Genomic DNA, 24708 nt, shown 5'->3' with positions numbered 1-24708 from the left:
AAAATTATATTACTGTAAGAAAATCTGATGCTATTGATATTATACAATTTCAAAAACAAAAATCCTATATTGTCATTTAAAATGCATTCTTTACACTTAACAAAACATCTATGATATTTTAGTTAAGCAATTGTATGCTAAAAAAACAGTAAAAAGAAATTCTTCAATGCAGTCATTTATAACTTTTTTTTATACCGTCCCAATCTGATTTGTTCAGCTCTTTTTGCCAGAATTTTAGAAATGAAAATGCTTTAATGTGGCTAGTAAATCTATATTCTTGAATGCCTACCATTAAAACTGTGTCACTTAAATGCTTTGATTATTGTTGCAAACTTAGTGTATAAAATATGCTTTCATCTACTTCTTGCTGGTTAAAAATTGATTTGGTTTACTTGATGGAATTCTTATATAATATTGCAAACTTGTATAGATTAGGCAAGCCATGTTCAACTTATTTGTGATGTTATTTCTCTTTTTTTTTTAATTCACTTTTAGACGGGAATCTTATTGTACCTCTTTGTTGAAGGACCCACGTCTATACAAAGGGTTGGAATTAGAAAATATGTAACTATTGAGCTGCAATATGTATCCATACTAGGCTTATTGGTAGCACTTACGCACTAGCTCATGTTTCAGTAAAGGCTAAAAATGTCATCCTGCAGGAATGCATCAAAGAGGTCACATGCATATATGTATATGTTTTTGTCTTTCAGTTTTTGGAGTGGTTTAATTTGTAAATTGAAAAACATACATTATTCTTTCATTTGGGAAAAAAAACCCAATTTAGTTTCATTTCATTACTGTAAATCATTTAATTTTTTGTGAGTGATTTGTTTTCATGATTAATGCTAGAAGATTTTTTTTTTTTTATCATGAATATGTAAAACTTAAATCTAACCTTACATAAATAAATTGGGCAAATTAGAAAATAGCAAAATTTATTTCAACGTAGTCTGCTAGAAAAATTAAGGTGGTACCAAACACCTTGACTGAAATTAATTTGGCTCGTTATACTTTCATTAAAGTTTGACAAAATATTTACCTTGACCGTTTGACAAAACAATAACAATTTCAAAGAACTTGAACCACAAACTTTATGACAAAAAAATCATCAGATATACAGCAGTTTGACAAACACTTATTTTGATAACTGAGAAGCTTAATATTTCCCTAAAGAAAAGAATGTGATGAAAATGTTCAGCTGATTTTTTCCAAGTATCTCCCTTTAGTGCTAAATGCTAAAGTTTCTGCAAAAATGATTTGGCTTCAATATCTTTAGTGTTATTTTTTGTCGAGCCTGCGAATTTTGTTGCAGAAAGCTCGACATAGGGATAGTGATCCGGCGGGGGCGGGGGCATTAGCTAACTTCTTAAAAGCTTTATATTTAGATGGTGGAAGACCTGGATGCTTCATACTTTGTATATAGATGCCTCATGTTACAAGGTTTCCATCAGTCACATGTCCAATGTCCTTAACCTCATTTTCATGGTTCAGTGACCACTTGAAAAAAAAGTTCAGATATTTTGTAATGTTGAATTCTCTCTAACTATAAGTAATAGGATAACTATATTTGGTATGTGCGTACCTTGCAAGGTCCTCATGCCCATTGGACAGTTTTCGCTTGACCTTGACCTCATTTCATGGATCAGTGAACAAGGTTAAGTTTTGATGGTCAAGTCCATATTTCAGATACTATAAGCAATAGGTCTAGTATATTCGGTGTATGGAAGGACTGTAAGATGTACATGTCCAACTGGCAGGTGTCATATGACCTTAACCTCATTTTCATGGTTCAATGGTTATAGTTACCTTTTTGTGTTTTGGTCTGTTTTTCTCATAATTTATTCAATAGGTCTACAATATTTGTTGTATAGAATGATTGTAAGGTGTACATGTCTAGCGGGCAGATGTCATCTGACCTTGACCTCATTTTCATGGTTCAGTGGTCAAAGTTAAGTTTTTGAGTTTTGGTCTTTTTATCTAATACTATATGCCATAGGTCAACTAGATTTGGTGTATGGAAATATTTTTGATCGATATGTTAGTCGTGCAGGTTTATTTGACCATGACCTCATTTTCACTGTTCATTGCTAATGTTTTAAGTTTTTGTGTTTTGGTCTATTTTTCTTAAACTATAAGCAAAAGGTCAACTATATTTGTTGTATGGAAGCATTGTTAACTGTACATGTCTGCCTGGCATGGTTCATCTGACCTTGACCTCATTTTCATGGTTCATTGAGCAATGTTTAGTTTTCTTGGTTAATGTTAAGTTTATGTGACAGTCGTAATAAAGGTTAATATTTAGGAGTATCAACATAATATCAATGATTAGTAAAGACGAGACATATCAGTGTGTGCACTCTTGTTTAACATTTGTATAGTATTCCTTAGAAGCAATTGCTACAATAAATGAAAAAGACCTTTTTCTATTTAATCAGAATATACACATGATATATGGTAAGTAGCATTTGCTGAAATACAATTCTGCAAACAGATGCATTGAATGCATGTATAGAAGATTGTGCATGCAAGGTTTTTTTTATATATACTTGATGCATTGTTACTAAGATGGGTGACAAAAAAAGATGATGGTCTATATTTTATGATCTAATTTTAACTAAAATAGCTATTTTTATTTCTTTCTGCTTTTGATAATGTTCCTAAGTTGCCATGAGGCACGCAGTTGTATATAGATATTTAAAACTTTTGAATGGCATGGTAAATATAACATCTTTATTCCTGTTTCATATGTTATTGTACTTAACTTATATATATGATAGATACTATGTTTTTAAACAAAGGATCAAATAAAGACAGTTAATATATCTTCCATTTGTGAATTGAAGAAAATACATACAACATTTAGCTAAATTTTAGTTGACGGGTTACTCTAGGTTACTACAACTTCAATCATTCCTCAAACCAATTCTCAATTCCAGGTATCAAATCAAACAAGGAAATTTTTCATTGGGAAATTTTATTAAAAAAAGCTGTTAAATATGATAAGATAAATATGTTTTGTAAAAACTTCAAACATGACTATCTTTAAGGTATTTGTTTTGTTTCAATTAAAAACATAAATTCAAGGAGGAGATTTTCTATGATAATGGAGAATGATAATGAACTCTTGCATTGTATTCTGTTTTTTGTTGTTTTCTGTTCACTAAAAGGAGTTGGGACAGTTCCATATTGTACTATTAGTTTGTATAAGTTTAAGAACTATTTCTTTGAAAAAAATATTAATATATATTTTGATATGCTGAGTTTGAAGAAAACTGTCCATTGTGTGTTTGATTACTGTTTTAACTTTCACTGAAACAGATCTTTTTAAATGAAAAAAGTCAAACAGAAAAAAAGTATTATTAAATACTAAATTTCACTCAAAAAAAAACTTTTGAAAAGAAAAAAATTCAAAGGACTTTTAGATGACATAAGACAATGCCAACAAATATGAAAAGAAATGCCAATGTTTCTTAGTCAGATTGGTATGACATATGCATTTAGATATGCTGTCCACAATTGTTCCGTTGAAAAATATATAAACCATTGAATTGAATTTAAAAAAGTTTATATGATGTAAGAGGTATAAATGAAGAAATGAATGATATTTTACAGAACCCTCACTGATGAATGCCTATGTGAATGTGGCTACAAGAAGAGAGATCATATATTACCATTAAAATTCAGCCATGATAATGAGTGGAGTGTAGAAAAGAATACTTCACCTGCACCAACCAATACATTTGGAGAAATAGAGTTCATAGGTCATGGAGACAATGAAAGAAAGGTATTTGAAAATCTAGAAATAAGAATGTAACAGTGAGCCATTAAATACAATCCTTTGCTGTATGATAGAATGTATCTGTGAGCCATTACATACATTTCTTTGCTGTATGATAGAATGTAACAGTGAGCCATTACATACAATCCTTTGCTGTATGATAGAATGTAACAGTGAGCCATTACATACAATCCTTTGCTGTATGATAGAATGTAACAGTGAGCCATTACATACATTTCTTTGCTGTATGATAGAATGTAACAGTGAGCCATTACATACATTTCTTTGCTGTATGATAGAATGTAACAGTGAGCCATTACATACATTTCTTTGCTGTATGATAGAATGTAACAGTGAGCCATTACATACATTTCTTTGCTGTATGATAGAATGTAACAGTGAGCCATTACATACATTTCTTTGCTGTATGATAGAATGTAACAGTGAGCCATTACATACATTTCTTTGCTGTATGATAGAATGTAACAGTGAGCCATTACATACATTTCTTTGCTGTATGATAGAATGTAACAGTGAGCCATTACATACATTTCTTTGCTGTATGATAGAATGTAACAGTGAGCCATTACATACATTTCTTTGCTGTATGATAGAATGTAACAGTGAGCCATTACATACATTTCTTTGCTGTATGATAGAATGTAACAGTGAGCCATTACATACATTTCTTTGCTGTATGATAGAATGTAACAGTGAGCCATTACATACATTTCTTTGCTGTATGATAAAATGTAACAGTGAGCCATTACATACATTTCTTTGCTGTATGATAGAATGTAACAGTGAGCCATTACATACATTTCTTTGCTGTATGATATTGCTGTCATTAAAATTGTTTTTGTCCCTTTGAATAAAGAATACATGCATGTTTCAAATAATTATTGAAGCAAATTGTTGAAAATCTTAAAAGCGATTGTTTTGAATTTACAAATGTGCAATGCAATGCTATCATGTGTATTGTAGAAACAACAAGTCATTGTTAAATTTCACATTATTGTATGCCAATAGAAAAAGTTTATGCGTTTGGGCCATAGTTTGGATTTGGCAATGGTTATTACATTTAATATCAAATACATATATAAATTTTGAGCAAGTTTTAGATTCAACTAAAACATTCAGAAAAATTATGATTTTACACACATTTTGATAAATTGTGCAAGTTCTTTTGACCTGTACCTGTTTACTCTAAAGCACCATATATAATTTCAGTTTGTAAGAGTTGACGTGAATACAAGCATGGACAAGATGGCACAACTAATGATGAAAGTATGGGGTTTACAGAAACCAAACCTTCTCATATCCGTTACAGGAGGAGCTAACTTCTTCAATATGAAAACTAAACTAAAACAGGCTTTCCGATTTGGTCTAATGAAAGCTGCCAGAAGTACAGGTAGAAAAAACAAAATATTGTTATCAGTTTCTTTCCAGATTGGGAATTTCAAAACTGACATAAATTTTTTGTCTTCTTTTTTTTCAGTTAAAGTAATTGACAGTCTAAATAAAAATGGATTTTTTTAATAATTTGTCAAAATGTAGTTCATATCATGATTTTCAAAAATATAATATAAGTATGGGTCACCTGGCTTTTTTCACACTACAGGTTGTGCAAAACTGTCATATTATGTACAGATAATCAGTAGAAAATAGCGCCATAGATTTTCAATATAAAATATCAGAATATAGTTCTTAGAAGAAACTTTCGGATAAGAAAAAGAAATAAATGGAGTCACCAACCTCGTTTTCTTGCTACATAATAAAATAGGTATATCCACAACACATTTTTTTTAAAAGTTTCTTTATCTGAGTTATCTCCCCTTATGTGGCAAACTTGAAAAAAATAAGATAAAACACATAATTTTCTATATTTACCATGAAATGTCTTACACATGAACTGCATACTACTCTCGAAGTTTTCACATATCATTAAAGATCTAGACAGATTGTTATCTGCAAGTTCATAATCCCAGATTTTCTTTATAAGCTTGTTGGGTAACCTTTATAAATCTAGTTGTATTTTTTTGCTATTAATTCCATTTGAACTATGATACCAACATCTCATTTGTAAGGTCATGAATATGAATTAAGTTTTGGTGTACACATGTTGGTTTTTTTTTTTTGGATGATTAACATTCAAACAAGTTGTTTTTAGCTTTAGGTTTGAAGTAATTAAAAGTCATTATGGAAAGAAATCAAAATTAGAATACTCTATAAATGATGAACTAACAAATATTTTTTTTACTTATCTCAAGGTGCATGGATTGTGACAGGAGGCACCAATACGGGTGTTATGAAACATGTAGGAGAGGCTGTTAGAGATTATGGTCTCACGTCTACCACAGGGGCACCAGTTGTTGCTATAGGTGTTGCCACTTGGGGATGTATACACAAAAAGAAAGATTTAATCAGTCGAAATGTAAGCTTTCATATAGGTTTCTTAGAGATTTTATAGTGACATCTCAGGACATTCAGAATATGATTTCAACTGGTCTTAGAAAATTAACTTTGGAAAATAAACTTTGAATTGTATATTTGTTGATTTTTTGATGATGAAAATGGGGAATGTGTCAAAGAAACAACAAGACCAAAGAGCAAAAAACAGCCAATGGCATCTAACAGGTCTTCAACACAGCAAGAAAATTGTGCAACCGGAGGCGGACTGGCCCCTTGATAAAAATGTGTACTAGTAAACACTGGGGATGATTTAATTTTTATATGTACCAATTTTTATGGATTTAGGCAAAATTGAATTTTTGTGGATATTTGAATTTCGATGTTTCCAAAAACGCTACAAACAAGCATATTAAAGGAAATGTGTACTTGGTTGAACATGACCTATGATCACGAAAATGCATGAGAACTTGTATTCCACACATAATAATGAATCCACAGTTACCGCCTTTAGGAAGCTGAATGTAATTACAATTATTTTGTTACATTTCAGCGGTTTATATCTAATTGATTTAGTCCAATAGATTAAAATTATAAGAAATACGTTTATAAACATGATTTGATGAAAAATTTAAAAAGGTTTTAAATGAAAAATCGTCAGAACTACGTTTATTTATGCATCCTACATTTCTTCAAAAATGCTAAAATTATCAATGATACCTGTATCTAACGTTCATTTCAAGTATTTTGTTGAAAAAATAATGTGAAAAGAGCTTCTTCACTCAGTCGTGCTTTGTAAACGTACACAGATTTTACGTATCTGTTTATGGTCCATGTTTTAAACTAAACACATTTATTCAAAAACCAGTTGTTGGCATGACACGGGTTATGTTCTTCTCATATATGTTATGATGGTATGATACTAAACCCCTAACGGGAAGGATTGTGCCCAATGTTTATATGATGAAATCATAATCTTTCAGTCAGTTTAATTGAAGTCTGATGCTGGCATGTCAGTTAACTGCTAGTAGTCTGTTGTTATTTATGTATTATTGTCATTTTGTTTATTTTCTTTGGTTACATCTTCTGACATCAGACTCAGACTTCTCTTGAACTGAATTTTAATGTGCGTATTGTTATGCGTTTACTTTTCTACATTGGCTAGAGGTATAGGGGGAGGGTTGAGATCTCACAAACATGTTTAACCCCGCCGCATTTTTGCACCTGTCCCAAGTCAGGAGCCTCTGGCCTTTGTTAGTCTTGTATTATTTTAATTTTAGTTTCTTGTGTACAATTTGGAAATTAGTATGGCGTTCATTATCACTGAACTAGTATATATTTGTTCAGGGGCCAGCTGAAGGACGCCTCCGGGTGCGGGAATTTTTCGCTACATTGAAAACCTGTTGGTGACCTTCTGCTGTTGTGTTTTTTTCTATGGTCGGGTTGTTGTCTCTTTGGCACATTCCCCATTTCCATTCTCAATTTTATTTACTATTGTCAAGTCAACATCCTGTTTTAGGAAAACGTGATTTTAAAAACGAAAGTAAAGTTTTTGACAAATACATTTTGCACAAATAAAGAGTCTAAGGCAGATACGAGCACGCTGATGTGCACACTGTGAATGATGCACTGCCAATTTAACAGTTTACGTCAGAACCTCAAATTCATATCAAAATAAAGTTTAATATGTTTTTTTTTTTTTAATCTAATGTCAATCATTGGGATGGCCATCTGATTACTATAATTGCCTTTTTGTGACTAAGTCTTAGGGATTAAAATCAGGATCAGATATAAAATGTCAAATATTTTTTGGAAGCCCTGGTTTGTGCCTTTTCTATTAGAACATATTGAGGCAATGATAAAAAAAAATTGTAAAACAATAGCATAGCCAAACAAAAAAGACAATGAATTTGAACTACTTCACTGAAAACTGGAATAAAGTTGGATATACTGCAAGGTTATACACTTCCTCTTTTTATCTTTTATTTATGCTAATTACAGGGTAATGGACTGTATCCAGCACAATACAGAATAGGGACAGAGAAGATCAAAGTCAGGAAGGAGGCGTATCTTGATCCTAACCACACCCACTTTATACTGGTAGATAATGGAACTGAACATTCATTTGCTGTAGAAATTCCATTCCGAGCTAAGCTTGAGAACGCTGTGGCCAACATGACAACAGACACTGGCAAAGGTCAGATCAAGTGAAATTTTGTTTTTTATTTGAAAAATTTATTTGTTTTTATGATTGAGTAACAAATATTTCTTCCCTATACATGTATATGTCTACAGTGCTCCATTGGACCAGATTGATAATTAATTTTGATGAAGCAATATTTTATTAGCACTAAAACATTTACAAAAAAAATGTTACGGCAATATAGTTGACCAAAAACAAAAACCATCAAGTACAACACTGTTACAAAGAAGGGAGTTACAGCGAATAAGATATATAAAATATTTACTATAAATTCAGAAATTATTGTATGCATTTATTAATGCAATTATTGAAGAATAAACACAAATATCAGATTTATATAGCAATTCTTAAAAATCTGCTTATTGATTATGTATCCTATGTCAGATCACAAGTTCTTATTATTGTGATACTCATTAAGTTGCATTATTTGAATAAATAAAAACATTGCAATAATTTATAAATAAAAACATTGCAATAATTCATAAATAAAAAACATTGCAATAATTTATAAATAAAAACATTGCAATAATTTATAAATTTACAGTATATAAATCATTTGTAAATAGCAACAATTTTCAATGCAAGCTTAAGTGGATTTAAAACTGATGATAGCAAGTTTTAATTTGTTTCTTTCTTTTCAGATGCTGTAAAGGTCCCAGTGTGTTGTCTAGTTGCTGAAGGAGGTCCAGGGACTTTGGAAACTGTTCATCAGTCCATTCTTAATAATATTCCTATTATAATAGTCCAGGTAAACCTACTTATTTTTATATCAAACTTTTATGCTAAATTTATATTTTGTTTTGCATCATAGAAAATGTGAGAATTACACGTACTATTTCCTGCAAGGTTAATCAGTTTTGTTTGTTAGAAGGTCAGTTTATGGAAAACCGCTTTTGGTAAGCCCATGATTGTTGGCATGCATTGGTACAAGCATATAAATTTTGAGATAAAAAAAATCAGCAAAATTGATTATTTACAAATGTTTACAATAGATAAATACTGTAGATTCATAGCTGTTTGTGGAAAAACAATTTTGTGGATTATATTGGTAAATATGAACAACAAATTTTGATATTCAAGGAAATACAATTTTCTAGAAGATTGTATGCAGGTTTTGGTCAAACCACAAAAATCAAATATCTGAGAAAAAGTTCCCCCCAATTCTTGATAATTGGTACCAAAGAAAATAAATGTATCCACAGTACTTATGTAACGGGAGTGGAAGTTTCCACTGGCTTCATTTTCCCGTTGTCTACCCAAGTTCTGGGATATTGGACAAACTACATAAAACTACGTGAATATAAACAAGATGTTTATTTTAAAGACATATATATGGTTGAACATAAGTTTACATAAATAAATATACGGTGGTGGCTAGTCTACTTGTATAAATAAAGGTTCCATATTCGAAAGCCAAATTGTATGAGCGTCTGCTCATTTCAAATCCTTAGTGTAGACTGCCCCGAACCCCGTGATTGACGTCATATGTATAGTTCCTATGGACAACGAGCCCGACCGGGCACGTGCCAGAACAGGAAGTCCCGACAAGGATAATTTCATGGCCGAACTCGGAAGAAAGAGTTACGGAACTATAAGTCATACTAAATTTAATCAATTTCCCCAAATAAATAGAATAAACAAGTAAGCAAAGTGACCACCATTACACTTACAAAACACAGTTCAATATTACCATGAAGGAGATGTGGCATAATTGCCAATGAAACACATGAGAAACACACCTTCCACCGAAAAAAAAAAATACCCAAAAAACTTTTACTAACGATAAGAATCTAAAAAACTCTTTTTAAAACTCATATTGCAGCTATAAGCATGAAAGTGTTTTGCAGTATAATGAATAAAAAATCCATAATTAAGATTCTAGCAATAAAAATACTAAGTTTTTGATTTTTTGATACCACTCCTGACAATTTACAGTACCGGTAATTTTCTCAAAGAAATCAACATGATCATTGGCTCTCAATAATGACGACTTCAGTATGTATACTAAAGAAATTTATCCTGTTGAACTTACTTTAAATAAAGCTAATACTAACAATGACCACTGCCCTTTCCTCGATCTTGATATCTATATCATTAACGGGAAGCTTAATACAAAAATTTATGATAAAAGAGATGATTTTTCATTTCCTATCGTTAATTGTCCATTTTTAGATGGTGACGTTCCCTTGTCACCATCTTATCATGTTTATATATCTCAACTTATACAATTCACTCGTTTATGTAACAACGTATTAGATTTTAGCGAGAGAAATTTATGTATTACTGAAAAATTATTATACAAGGGTTTTCGATATCACAAACTAGTCAAAACATTTACTTAATTTTATTATCAGTATGAGGAAATAATTCATAAATATAACTCAACATGCAGACATCTTATACATTCAGGTATTTCACATCCAATCTTTTATGGTAATATTCTTTACAAAGCACAAGAATGTCAGTATTTACCTCAAAAGCTTTCAAAACCTTTAAACAGACTTATTAAGAAGGGATATAGTTACGATACTGTTGTCAGGTCATTAAAGATTGCATGTTTTGGTTTTAATATTGATTCACTTATAGGATCTTTGCATCGGAACTAAACACATTTATTTAAAAAACAGTTGTTGGCATGACAGGGGTTATGTTCTTCTCATATATTTTATGATAGTATGATACTAAACCCCTAATTGGAGGGATTGTGTCTAATATTCATATGATGAAGTCATAATCTTTCAATCAGTTTAATTGAGGTCTGGAGCTGGCATGTCAGTTAACTGCTAGTAATCTGTTGTTATTTATGTATTATTGTCATTTTATTTATTTTCTTTTGTTATATCTTCTGACATTGGACTCGGACTTCTCTTGAACTGAATTTTAATGTGCATATTGTTATGCGTTTACTTTTCTACATTGGCTAGTGATATAGGGGAGGGTTGAGATCTCATGAACAATTTTGCGCCTGTCCCAAGTCAGGAGCCTCTGGCCTTTGTCAGTCTTGTATTATTTTTAATTATAGTTTCTTGTGTAAAATTCAGAGTTTAGTATGACGTCCATTATCACTGTACTAGTATACATATTTTTTAAGGGGCCAGCTGAAGGAAGCCTACGGGTGCGGGAGTTTCTCGCTACATTGAAGACCCATTGGTGGCCTTCGGCTGTTGTCTGCTTTATGGTCAGATTGTTGTCGCTTTGACACATTCCCCATTCCCTTTCTCAATTTTATGACATGGTAAATTTATATTAAAATTGAGAATGGAAATCTGTCAAAAAGACAACAATCTACCATACAGCAGAAGGCCACCAATGGGTCTTCAATGCAGTGAGTAACTCCTGCACCCGGAGGCACCCTTCAGCTTAACAAATATTAGTCTGCATACATACTCAGTATAGATGCAAAACAGATTAATCATTGAATTTAGATACAAAGTTAATCATTTAACTCTGGTATTTTAACAAGATGTAGGAATTAAAATAAGTCTAATCTTTTTCAGGGTTCTGGAAGAGCTGCTGACATATTAGCTGCAGCTTATGAGTTTTCAAAAGAAAGTGAAAAAGAATATGTTGATAAAAATGGCAAGAAAACATGGAGGTAAAAAGGGTTAAATCTCTTTAAGCAGATGAACTTTACAAAGTATATAATCCATTCTCAGCACTTTGGTGCTCAAATGGTTATTCTTTTGTATTGATTCATGGTAGGAAATCACCACACACACCACTTGAAAACCAAAGCAAAGGAAATGCCGTTTTAATTCTGTTCTAAACCCTAAGGTCAAAGTTGTGACTTCTACATTTGCAATATTAAAAGCTACCACAAAGTTTCAAATTTAAGATGTCTGCTAACCAGCAAAGTGGCTTTGAGTTTAACTTTATGCAGATTTTTCCAGCTCCAAAGAAAACATTAAAAAAAAAGATGAAAGAAAAAATAGCAGATATACTAATAGATGATTTTACTATCATATAGATATTTGGTGTACATACTTTAGATTCAGTACAATTCGTAAGATACCAATTTTTGTGGATTTTATGGGTATAATTGAACCAAGAAGTTAAATGTGCAATGAACAACAAATTTTCTTAAGACTTGTATGGAGACTTCTAGAAAACCTGAAAATTAGATACCTACAAATATGTTAATTTTCCTTTTATCCAGGAAAATTGGTATGTATGAAAAAAAATGAATTTACAGTATATCTTTTCCTATTTATAGATCAGAGACAGAGTTTGACAGTACACAAGAAGCTAAAATAATAGACATGATAAAGGATGTCTTTGGTGACAAAAATTTAGTTAAAAACTGGCAGATGGTAAAAGAAAGTCTGGTGAATAGGGACTTGGTAACAGTATTCAACTTAAGTGCTTCAACTTCAAACCAATCATCTAAAGATATAGATTATGCAATATTGAAGGCATTGCTAAAAGGTAAATGAAAATTTATTAAAAAACTGCTTCATGTATACCGTATTTGATATACCGGTAGTTAAATGATATTTATATTTTTGTCTTGCCTCATAAGATAGAAGAGACGATAAATTATCAGGCTGAAATATTTGCATAAAGATTTATATTTCAAAAGGTAGATTAAGTAGATACTCTGTCTCTTGTTTGCAGACACTCTAGAGGTCTTAGAGAATGAAAAGCCATAGACAAAAATATAAACAATACTCACATTAAAGTAAGCAATTGTGGCGTGCATTTATTAATGTGATTTTATTATCTTAGACTAAAATGTGATTTAAATTTTTTTCATACAAAAAATGTCCAAATGCAAGTTTTAATTATTGCAAATATAACCCTGTTGCAACTTTCGCAGTGAGAAAAACATCGCAATAATTTCTGAATATACAGTAGTTCACAAAACATTTACACAAAAAACTAATAGATGAGCAGCATTAACACACTTGACTAGTGGTACCTGTCTTGTTTCTCATCTTATATTGAAATCAAATAAAAAGAGATGCACTAGAGGAAAAAATGATTTTTTTTTTACAAAATACTTATAACTACAGATTTACAGTCAACTTAAAATATTTAAAGTTAAGTGTTAACCAATCTGATGTATAATTTCATGTTTTCCTATTTTTAGCCAACAAAGACCAAGTTTATGACCAGCTGAAGTTGGCTTTAGCCTGGAACAGGATTGATATTGCCAAAAGTGAAATCTTTGTTGATGATAGAACATGGGAGGTACGTTTGAATTGGTCTTTATTTGAGTTTTCACAATTTTGTACTATATTACAGTAAGAACATGTAAGTTGTTGGAAGATAATTTTTGCCAAAATTTGTACAGCCTGGAATTTATTCAAAATCTTTAAAGCCTGGTAGCTTTGGACTTTGATAAATTGTTGAAAATCACAGTTATACAGACTTTTTTTCTAAACGCCTTCAGATATTGGGCTGATTTTTGATATGTGAGTTAACCATGATGAGTTACAGATCAAGTTCATGTTTCTTTTGGCTCCGCTAATTTTTGACGAAATTACAGGCTTTCGACTTTGATAAATTGTTGAAAATCAATTCCGCAACAAACTATTATACGGAGTTTTTTTCTAAACGCCTTCAGATATTGGGCTGATTTTTGGTATGTGAGCTAACCATGATGTGTTACAGATCAAGTTCATGTTTCTTTTGGCTCCGCTAATTTTTGCCGAAATAACAGTCTTTGGACTTTGATAAATTGTTGAAAATCACAGTTATACAGACTTTTTTTTCTAAACGCCTTCAGATATTGGGCTGATTTTTGATATGTGAGTTGACCATGATGAGTTACAGATCAAGTGTATGTTTTGTTCCCCTCTGCTAATTTTTGACGAAATTACAGGCTTTGGACTTTGAAAAATTGTTGAAAATCAATTCCGCAACAAACCATTATACAGAGTTTTTTTCAAAACGCCTTCAGATATTGGGCTGATTTTTGGTATGTGAGCTAACCATGATGTGTTACAGATCAAGTTCATGTTTCTTTCGGCTCCGCTAATTTTTGCCGAAATAACAGGCTTTGGACTTTGATAAATTGTTGAAAATCACAGTTATACAGACTTTTTTTCTAAACGCCTTCAGATATTGGGCTGATTTTTTATATGTGAGTTAACCATGATGAGTTACAGATCAAGTTTAAGTTTTGTTCCGCTCTGCTAATTTTTGCCGAAATTACAGGCTTTGGACTTCTGATAAATTGTTGAAAATCACAGTTATACAGACTTTTTTTCTATACGCCTCCAGATTTTGAAATCCGTTATTCAAATTGCAGATTTTTCTACTTTGTGGGACTGGGCCATTTGTGTCGCTTTGACACATCTAGTTTACTTATATCTTTACAGCCTTATAACTTGGATTATATTTTTTATTAGCTCACCTGGCCCAAAGGGCCAAGTGAGCTTTTCTCATCACTTGGCATCCATCGTCCATCTTTTGTCGTCTTTGTCGTCCGTTGTCGGCGTAAACTTTTTACATTTTGAAAAATTGAATTGGAACTTGAATTTGAACTTCTTCTAGAGAACCACTGAATGGAATGAAACCAAACATGGCATGAATGTTCCTTATGAGATGCTGACTAAGTGTTGTTACTTTGTAGCTGATCCATCATCCAAGATGGCCGCCAGTGGGGGACTTAGTTTAACATAGGACCCTATGGGAAATGCATACAATTGCCTCCTTTTAGAGAACCACTGAATGGAATGAAACCAAACATAGTATGAATGTTCCTTATGAGGTGTTGACCAAGTGTTGTTACTTTGTAGCCGATCCATCATCCAAGATGGCCGCCAGCTGGGGGGACTTAGTTTAACATAGGACCCTATGGGAAATGCATACAAATGACTTCTCATAGAGAACTACTAAATGAAATAAAACCAAACATAGCATGAATGTTCCTTATGAGGTGCTGACCAAGTGTTGTTACTTTGTAGCCGATCCAACATCCAAGATGGGGGCCAGCAGGGGACTTAGTTTAACATAGGACCCAATGGGAAATATATATAAATATCTTCTTTTAGAGAACCAATAAATGGAATAAAATAAAGCATAGCATGAATGTTCCTTATGAGATGGTGACCAAGTGTTGTTACTTTGTCGCCGATCCAACATCCAAGATGGCCGCCAGTGGGGTAACTTGGTTTAACATAGGACCCTACGGGAAATGCATACAAATGACTTCTTTTAGAGAACCACTGAATGGAATGAAACCAAACATAGCATGAATGTTCCTAATGAGATGCTTACCAAGTGTTGTTACTTTGTCGCCAATCCAACATCCAAGATGGCCGCCAGTGGAGGGACTTAGTTTAACATAGGACCCTATGGGAAATACATACAGATTTCTTCTTTTAGAGAACCACTTAATTGAATGAAACCAAATATAGCTTGAATGTTCCTGATGAGATGCTGAACAAGTGTTGTTACTTTGAAGCTGATCCATCATCCAAGATGGCCACCTGAGAGGGGCTTAGTTTAACATAGGACTCTATGAGAAATGCATACAAAAGTCTTCTTCTAGAGAACCACTGAATCGAATGAAACCAAACATAACATGAATGCTCCTATCCTAATCAGGTGCTGGCCAAGTGTAGTTAATTTGTAGCCAAATTTTATCTTTTTTTGTATGATTTTTAAAAACCCAAGTATAGTCAGGTGAGCGATACAGGCTCTTGAGAGCCTCTAGTTTATATATATATATATATCTTTACAGCAGGATAACTGGGATTATATTTTTTACTTATATTTTTACAGCAGGATAACTTGGATTATATTTTTTACTTATATCTTTACAGCAGGATAACTTGGATTATATTTCTTACTTATATCTTTACAGCCTGGTAGCTTGGATTATATTTTTTTGCTTATATCTTTATAGCCTGGTAGCTTGGATTATATTTTTTTGCTTATATCTTTATAGCCTGGTAGCTTGGATTATATTTTTTACTTATATCTTTACAGCAGGATAATTTGGATTATATTTTTTACTTATATCTTTACAGCCTTATAACTTGGATTATATTTTTTACTTATATCTTTACAGCAGGATAACTTGGATTATATTTTTTACTTATATCTTTACAGCAGGATAACTTGGATTATATTTCTTACTTATATCTTTACAGCCTGGTAACATGGATTATATTTTTTACTTATATCTTTACAGCCTGAGAACTTGGATTATATTTTTTACTTATATCTTTACAGCAGGATAACTTGGATTATATTTTTTACTTATATCTTTATAGCCTGGTAGCTTGGATAATATTTTTTACTTATATCTTTACAGCCTGATAACTTGGATTATATTTTTTACTTATATCTTTACAGCCTGGTAGCTTGGATGATATTCTGCAGTCAGCCATAATGCTTAATAGGAAAGACTTCATCGAATTGTTTCTTGACCATAGTGTTAGTCTAAAAGATTTCCTAACTGTAAACAGGCTGAAACAGTTATATAACCAGGTAACAGAACTAATGTCATTATTGAGCCTCATCTATAGCTTACTATGCGGTATGGGCTTTGCTCATTATTGAAGGCCATACAGTGACCTAAAGTTGTTAATTTCTGTGTCATTTGGTCTCTTGTGGAGAGTTGACTCATTGGCAGTCATACCACATTTTCTTTTTTATATAATGTATACTTATTTAAAAAATAGGGATCTTATTAAAGATGGGTGAAAGATACCAGAGGGACAGTCATAGATGAAAAATAAACTGACAACGCCATGGCTAAAAATTTAAAAAGACAAACATACAACTAATAGTACACATGACACAACATAAAAAACTATAAATCAACACAAACCCCACCAAAAATTAGGGGTGATCTCAGGTGCTCTGGAAGGGTGAGCAGATCCTGCTCCACATGACGCATCCATCATTATTAGTTGTGTTAACGTTAAAGCTTTGTAAACATATATGGTTATCTATATCATACTATGAGTTGTACATGTAGAATATACATTTCTGCACATTCTGATTTCCTTTCTCTATTATCATATTACTTGATTTTCAGTTTATGAATTATTAATTTTTTTTATTACAGATTCCGCCCAAATGTCAGTTAAGTTTGTTGCTAAGAAGAACAAAACTATACAATTCTGTAAGTAGTCTACATTTTTATTTAATCCCATTAAAAATATTTCCTTTTCTTCACAATTATCAGAAACTGATACTAACATGGCTTGGAAAACGGAAGATTCTGAGTGTATGAAAGTAATCTAAATTTTCTAATTTAACTTTCTGTTATTAAAATAAAACTTTCCAATAGTTCCATCTGAATTTTAGATGAGTGTTTTATTTCCTCATTCATTACATCATATTTTGTTCATATCACTATTTTATTTTATAAGGCCATATTTTAGACTCCCTTTCACTTTTTTAAACAGTGCCTATGAAAAGATTTTTTTTTTTAATACTTTGTCATGATTATAAATTTGATTTAAAAAGAACTTAAAAAAAATCATAATTACCATTTTTGTCGAGCCTGCAATTTTTGTTGCAGAAAGCTCGACATAGGGATAGTGATTCAGCGGCGGCGGCTACGGTGGCGGCGGCGGTGGCGATGTTAGCTAACTTCTTAAAAGGTTTATATTTTAGAAGGTGAAAAATCTGGATGCTTCATTCTTTGTATATAGATGCCTCATGTTACGAAGTTTCTGTCAGTCACATGTCCAATGTCCTTGAACCTCATTTTCATGGTTCAGTGACCACTTGAAAAAAAAGTTCAAAATTTTTGTAATGTTGAATTCTCTCTTATTATAAGTAATAGGATAACTATATTTGGTATGTGCGTACCTTGCAAGGTCCTCATGCCTGTCAGACAGTTTTCACTTGACCTCGACCTCATTTTATGGATCAGTGAACAAGGTTAAGTTTTGGTGGTCAAGTCCATATCTCAGATACTATAAGTAATAGGGCTAGTATATTTTGGTGTATTGAAGGACTGGAAGGTGAACATGTCCAACTGGCAGGTGTCATCTGACCTTTACCTCTTTTTCATGGTTCAGTGGTTATAGTTAAGTTTTTGTGTTTTGGTCTGTTTTTCTCATACTTTATGCAATAGGTCTACTATATTTGTTGTATGGAATGGTTGTAAGGTGTACATGTCTAGCGGGCAGATGTCATCTGACCTTGACCTCATTTTCATGGTTCAGTGGTCAAAGTTAAGTTTTTTAAGTTTTGGTCTTTTATCTAATATTATATGCCAAAGGTCAACTATATTTGGTGTATGGAAATATATTATGATCTATATGTCAGTCCCGCACGTTTTATTTGACCATGACCTCAATTGCACGGTTCATTGCACAGTGTTAAGTTTTTGTGTTTTGGTCTATTTTTCTTAAACTATAAGTAATAGGTCAACTATATTTGTTGTATGGAAGCTTTGTTAGCTGTACATGTCTGCCTGGCATGGTTCATCTGACCTTGACCTCATTTTCATGGTTCATTGGTCTTTGTTTAGCTATCTTAGTTAATGTTAAGTTTATGTGACAGTTGTAATCAAGCTTTATACTTAGGACTATCAACATAATATCAATGATTAGTAAAGAAGGCGAGACATTTCAGTGTGTGCACTCTTGTTTTTTCAACCTTGGGAATTTAATTCCAGTTGTTACCAGTAGTTTGAAGGACTAGATTCACAATAAGATTTGGAAGGTGATTTATCCTATTCATAAACTAAAATGATATTGATATTGATAAAGCCTCCAATAATATTGTCTTCATATGTAAAAAACATTATTTGCAATGTCTCACTACAGAGCTTGGAATTGATAAAACTACTGGTAATCCTACATATTCTTTAACATCATTTACCAAGGACGAAATTTTACAAAATCATAAATCTGTCCTTCTTTCTTTTGGTATCAACATCAAAGAAAACGAAGAAAACTTGCCCTCATTATACTGGATACCTAAATTACACAAAACTCCATATAAAGAACGATACATAGCTGGTTCTTCAAAATGTTCGACTAAACATCTTTCTAAAGTACTGACTACTATTCTTTCTACAGTTAAAGATGGGCTTCAAAAATATTGTGAGGAGATATATTCTACCAGTGGTGTTAACCAGATGTGGATTCTCAAAAATTCCAAAGATCTACTGCTTAACCTTCGATCACAATCTTTGCAATTTTGCAGCAACATAAAAACTTTTGATTTTTCTACGCTATATACTACTATTCCCCATGCTCAGTTGAAAGATCGACTTCACCATCTCATAAAACAGAGCTTTTTCTATAAAAATGGGAATCGTAGATACAAATTTCTTGTTTTGGGTTACAATAATTCATATTTTGTGAAGAATCACACTGAATCTTCCAGAAAATATACTGAAGATGATATTATCAAAATGCTGGACTTTTTGATCGACAATATATTTGTTGAGTTTGGAGGATTAATATTTCAACAGACAATCGGTATTCCAATGGGTACTAATTGTGCACCCCTGCTGGCTGATTTGTTTTTGTACTCGTATGAAGCAGAGTTCATTCAAAACCTTCTAAAAGACAAAAAGAAAAAGCACCTTGCGAAATTCTTTAATTTTACTTTCCGATATATTGATGATGTTCTATCATTGAATAACCCATACTTCAGCCAATACTTACATCTCATATATCCTAGTGAACTTGAAATTAAGGATACTACTGATACTAGAAGGACTGCTTCATACCTTGATCTTTTCCTCAATATTGACGTAGATGGACGACTTCACACGAAAATCTATGACAAACGGGACGATTTCAACTTCCCAATTATCAATTTCCCATTTCTCAGCAGTAACATACCATCTGCCCCTTCGTATGGTGTTTACATATCACAATTGATACGTTATTCTCGTGCTTGTTCACACTATACGGACTTCATATACAGGAGTGTGCTACTTACGCAGAAACTTCTCCAACAAAGTTATGAGGAGGACAGATTAAAATTGACACTCCGTAAATTTTATGGACACCATCACGAATTGGTGGATCCATACGATGTGTGTTTAACCAAACTAGCTAAGGACATTTTTACCATATGGTAGATTGTGGTTTGTCATTATGTCGTTTAATCTTTTAATTACCAAACGTGACTTATTCCCGATTGTGACTGTTTTGCTGAGTGTGAATTCGCATTACTATAAGACGTGTTACGGTACTTGTCTATCCCAAACTCATGTATTTAGTTTAAATGTTTAATGTTATATTTGTAATTCTCATCGGATTTTGTCAAATGTGTTGACGTCTTTTCTATTATATTTATGTGTTATGGAAACAAAAATTAATCACCGCCGTCATTTATTAGATTTAATTTTGGTCAACATAATCTGTACGATAATTTAAGTTTGAAGTTGGATTCATAACAAACTGCACATATACATATTATAGTTAATTGCTATTAATAAGTATTGCAATATGCATTGTGTTTAAATGCAATATCAGTATTTAGTTCTATTTTAATCTTTAATCAATCCTAATTCTATCTTACTTTTGAGATATAGTTTTTCATATGTGACGTAATTTTTCTGCTGTTTCAGAAATTTCATATGTTCAAATTTTTAATGCCTTTTCACCATCGTATGTGACGTAATTTTTAATGCCTTTTCACCGTCGTATGTGACGTCATTTTCATAATTTACTGCGTTGAGGCCTGGACTGAGTCGGGTGTGTCTATTCTGTGTTGGTCATTCATTATGTATTCGTGTTTGTTTTATGTAATGAGTTAATACTTCAGTTTCATTATGTATATCTGTTATATTCATTTGATAAAATTTACTGTTTGCAATAGCATTAATTGTTCTAAATAATTAGGATGTTCTTATCCCAAGCATACAAACTTAGCTGTATTTGACACAACCTTTTTCAACTTTTGATCTTCAGTGCTGTACAACTTTGTACTTTTTTTCGCTTTCGATCTTTTATATCTGGGCGTCACTGGTGAGTCTTGTGTGGACGAGGCGCGTTTTTGGCGTATTAAATTTTAAACCTGATGCTTTTTGTTATTCATTAATCATGTGTTTCTTTGTCTAATACGTTTTCCTATTTATTTGTATTGTAGTCCTGTAATATTATGTTGTCATTTCTATGTTATATTTAACATTGCCATTAAAGTGCGAGGTTTGGCATGCCACAAAACCAGGTTCAACCCACCATTTTTTCCCTTTAAAAATGTCCTGTACCAAGTCAGGAATATGGCCATTGTTATATTATAGTTCGTTTCTGTGTGTGTTACAATTTAACGTTGCGTCGTTTGTTTTCTCTTATTTTTGAGTGTAAATTGACATTGCGATAAGACGTGTCACGGTACTTGTCTATCCCAAATTCATGTATTTGGTTTTGATGTTATATTTGTTATTTTCGTGGGATTTTGTCTGATGCTTGGTCTGTTTCTGTGTGTGTTAGTTACATTGTAGTGTTGTGTCGTTGTTCTCCTCTTATATTTATGCGTTTCCGTCAGTTTTAGTTTGTTACCCCCATTTTGTTTTTTGTCCATGGATTTATGAGTTTGAACAGCGGTATACTACTGTTGCCTATTTACGACATATTCATAAGTACAATTGCATTTTGATTGAAAGAACATCGTAGATTTGATCTCATTGTTGATGGCCTTACAGTTGCCTATTATTGCTTGCAACCACTTCATTTGAACTTTTGTGGATTATCAGTTACATCAGTGGCAATCATACCACATCTATTTATTTTATATGTTCTTATATGTCTGCATTGCACAAGGTCATTATTTTCTCACACTCTTTATGACATCTAAAACTAAATCGGTTATAAGTTTATATAGTGGGTCTCAATGGGGTCTAAAAGTGACTTGGGATTGCCGATTTTTTGTAAGCGTGACACATGAAAGTCAAATTATTGTGCCGTGAAAACGGGAAAAAAAGTTTAGCTGGACACATTTAAGTCAAATTATTGTGCCGTAAAAACGGGAAAAGAAGTCTAGCTGAACACAGGAAATTACAAAAAAATGGGAATTGCTTACATACATAGTGTAAGCGGGATACAGGAATCTTGACAAAACAGTAAGCAGGATCAGAACCCCCCAATGAGACCCCCTATATAAAGAGTGATTATTGTTTCAGGATGTGACAATGAGTGACGTAGGACATCTGATACAAGATTTGATAGGAGATTTCTATGCGTCACATCATTTACATGAAACTGATGTGTCAATGGGACTTGAAATGTTAACCAATGCCAATGCTAGTAGTAGTACTCATAAAGGTATATACTTTCCACTATATTTAAGACAGAATTTCAAGAACTGGTTTTAGATATGTAATCTAATGTAAAAAATAGTATTTCTTATAGACACATATATAGGTATTTTTAAAGATCTCATTTTATTCATATGCACTTATAAGACAGCAAACACAATACAAAATAAACAGATAACATATCTAGATGTAAATATAAGGTCTCACGATTAATCGTTAAGTGCCAAGGCAATATGTCAATTTTAAGACTTCTAAAGATATGCTACACTACTGCTATTGAATCTTTACATAGTTTATATGATAAAGTTTTTGTTTTGATCAGTTTAAAGAGATCCAGGTATGATAAATCAATGGTATTTGATATGAAGTTGTTTAAGAATTAGTTTAAACATATTTTATTATTCCAAATGTCTAATCCATTTGTCATTTTGAACAATGAAATTTAAACTATAAGAATTTGAATTTCAAATTTCCACATTGATTATTTGGCACTCTCCATTCAGTCATGGTCCAATGACTGTGAATATATTTCATAGTTATCATGTTAAAGTATTGCAATCTTAATTTCAATATTTGCATTCTATCAAAATAACAAAAGCTGGAGATAAATCACTGTCAACAAAATACTATGTATGTATGGTTTGTTCAATAACACATTCAAGGGAGGTTATTCAGTGTAGTTAATAATTGTAAGTGTGCACACAATGTTTGCCGCTGCAGGAAACATGCACTGTATTTCTTTTTTTTGTTATTTAAGGTGCTGGAAGTTTTAACGCTGTACAAGAATTATTTTTCTGGTCAGTCTTGATGAACAGACAGGAATTAGCTAAAATTTTCTGGAAGCAGGGAAAGGTTAGTTCCCTTGTGCTGCATACTAAAAAAGTTATTTGTAATTTTTATAATACCAGTCCAGATTCATTATAACATATGTTGATACTGTTTTTCGTATTATATGGCAATATGATGAAAAGGACAGGTTGGGTATGCACTAATATAGTTACAACTCTAGGACAAAAATAACCAAAGGCTACATAGTGTCTTTCACAATATAAATTGGATAAACAATATGTCGATGGTTAAATTGTCCTGAGTTAAAGTTATTGATAAATTTATCAAAAACAATCAAAAGTCTGCCAAAAATACATTATTCTCTAAATAAAGTAAAGGTTTTCAGCATCACCTGTCAGAGATTTTTCAAATTGTTGTAATGTATTTTTAATCCAATCTAATTATGTAGTCCAAATACTGTATATATGAATATAGAATTGAAATATTTGAATTGACCTTGATTGTTTATTGTTTTATAGGATGCTATAGCTGGTGCACTGGTTGCTTATGGATTGCTGAAAAAATTAGCAAAGAGAACTGAAGACACAGAATTACAGAAATCTCTTGACAGAAATGCTATGTAAGATTTTTTATTATGGCTATAATATTAGAACTATTTTGGTTTCTCTCATTACCCATCCAAACATGCTCATTTCCACACTGTTTACAGTTACTGTGGATTCTTATTATACGTTTGATACCAGATGTGGGTTTGTGGGTTCAGGTAAACCATGAAATTAAATGTTTAAGCAATGAAAATTTTTCTATAGGCTTGTATGCAGACTTCAGCAAAACCACTAAATTAGATACATGTATCGACAAACATGCAAGTTATCCATTATCCATGAAAATTGGAACCCACAAAAATTAATGAATCCACAGTATATTAAACTGGATACATACATACAGCGTTGTAAAGATGCATCTTTAAAAGTCTTGATCACGTCGGGAAAGAAGATCACATGACACATATATACATATGTTACACTTCACTGACTTTCTAAGCTTTTTTATTTAAAAAAGATCAAAGTGGCCTACCATCATATTATACAGAATTATAAAAGTACTTTTGGTGTAATATGTACTTAAAATTAAAAAAAAATGAATAAAAATAGAATTGTTTTGATTATTAAATTGAAAACACCAATGTTTTGCACAGTCTTACAGTAATAAAATATATTTGAACTATTCTTCTACTGGTTTCTTTCATTAAGATGTTAGAACATTAAAAATATATATCTCCTAGTAACTGGTTTTATCTTAACTGTTGTTGATTAATATTCGATGATTTAT

The 24708-nt window shown here is 32.0% G+C and overlaps 1 protein-coding gene across 7 annotated transcripts in view; it reads left to right on the top strand.

Moving 5' to 3' along the window:
- Positions 1–24708, top strand: part of LOC143063996 (transient receptor potential cation channel subfamily M member-like 2) — a 79818-nt gene that overhangs the window by 18000 nt on the left and 37110 nt on the right. For all 7 annotated transcript variants that reach the window (XM_076236480.1, XM_076236479.1, XM_076236483.1 and 4 more), the window contains 13 exons: positions 3616–3787; positions 5012–5192; positions 6052–6215; positions 8192–8387; positions 9035–9141; positions 11891–11988; positions 12607–12818; positions 13483–13583; positions 16701–16835; positions 17419–17475; positions 22453–22594; positions 23345–23439; positions 23895–23995. In XM_076236480.1, coding sequence (XP_076092595.1) covers positions 3616–3787; positions 5012–5192; positions 6052–6215; positions 8192–8387; positions 9035–9141; positions 11891–11988; positions 12607–12818; positions 13483–13583; positions 16701–16835; positions 17419–17475; positions 22453–22594; positions 23345–23439; positions 23895–23995 — 1761 coding nt within the window. The remainder of the gene's footprint in view (positions 1–3615; positions 3788–5011; positions 5193–6051; positions 6216–8191; positions 8388–9034; positions 9142–11890; positions 11989–12606; positions 12819–13482; positions 13584–16700; positions 16836–17418; positions 17476–22452; positions 22595–23344; positions 23440–23894; positions 23996–24708) is intronic.

This window comes from Mytilus galloprovincialis, chromosome 2, assembly GCF_965363235.1.
Source record: "Mytilus galloprovincialis chromosome 2, xbMytGall1.hap1.1, whole genome shotgun sequence".
Classification (NCBI taxonomy): Eukaryota; Metazoa; Mollusca; class Bivalvia; order Mytilida; family Mytilidae; genus Mytilus; species Mytilus galloprovincialis.
Note: the sequence above shows the minus strand (reverse complement) of the source record. Positions and strands in the feature narration are given on the sequence as shown.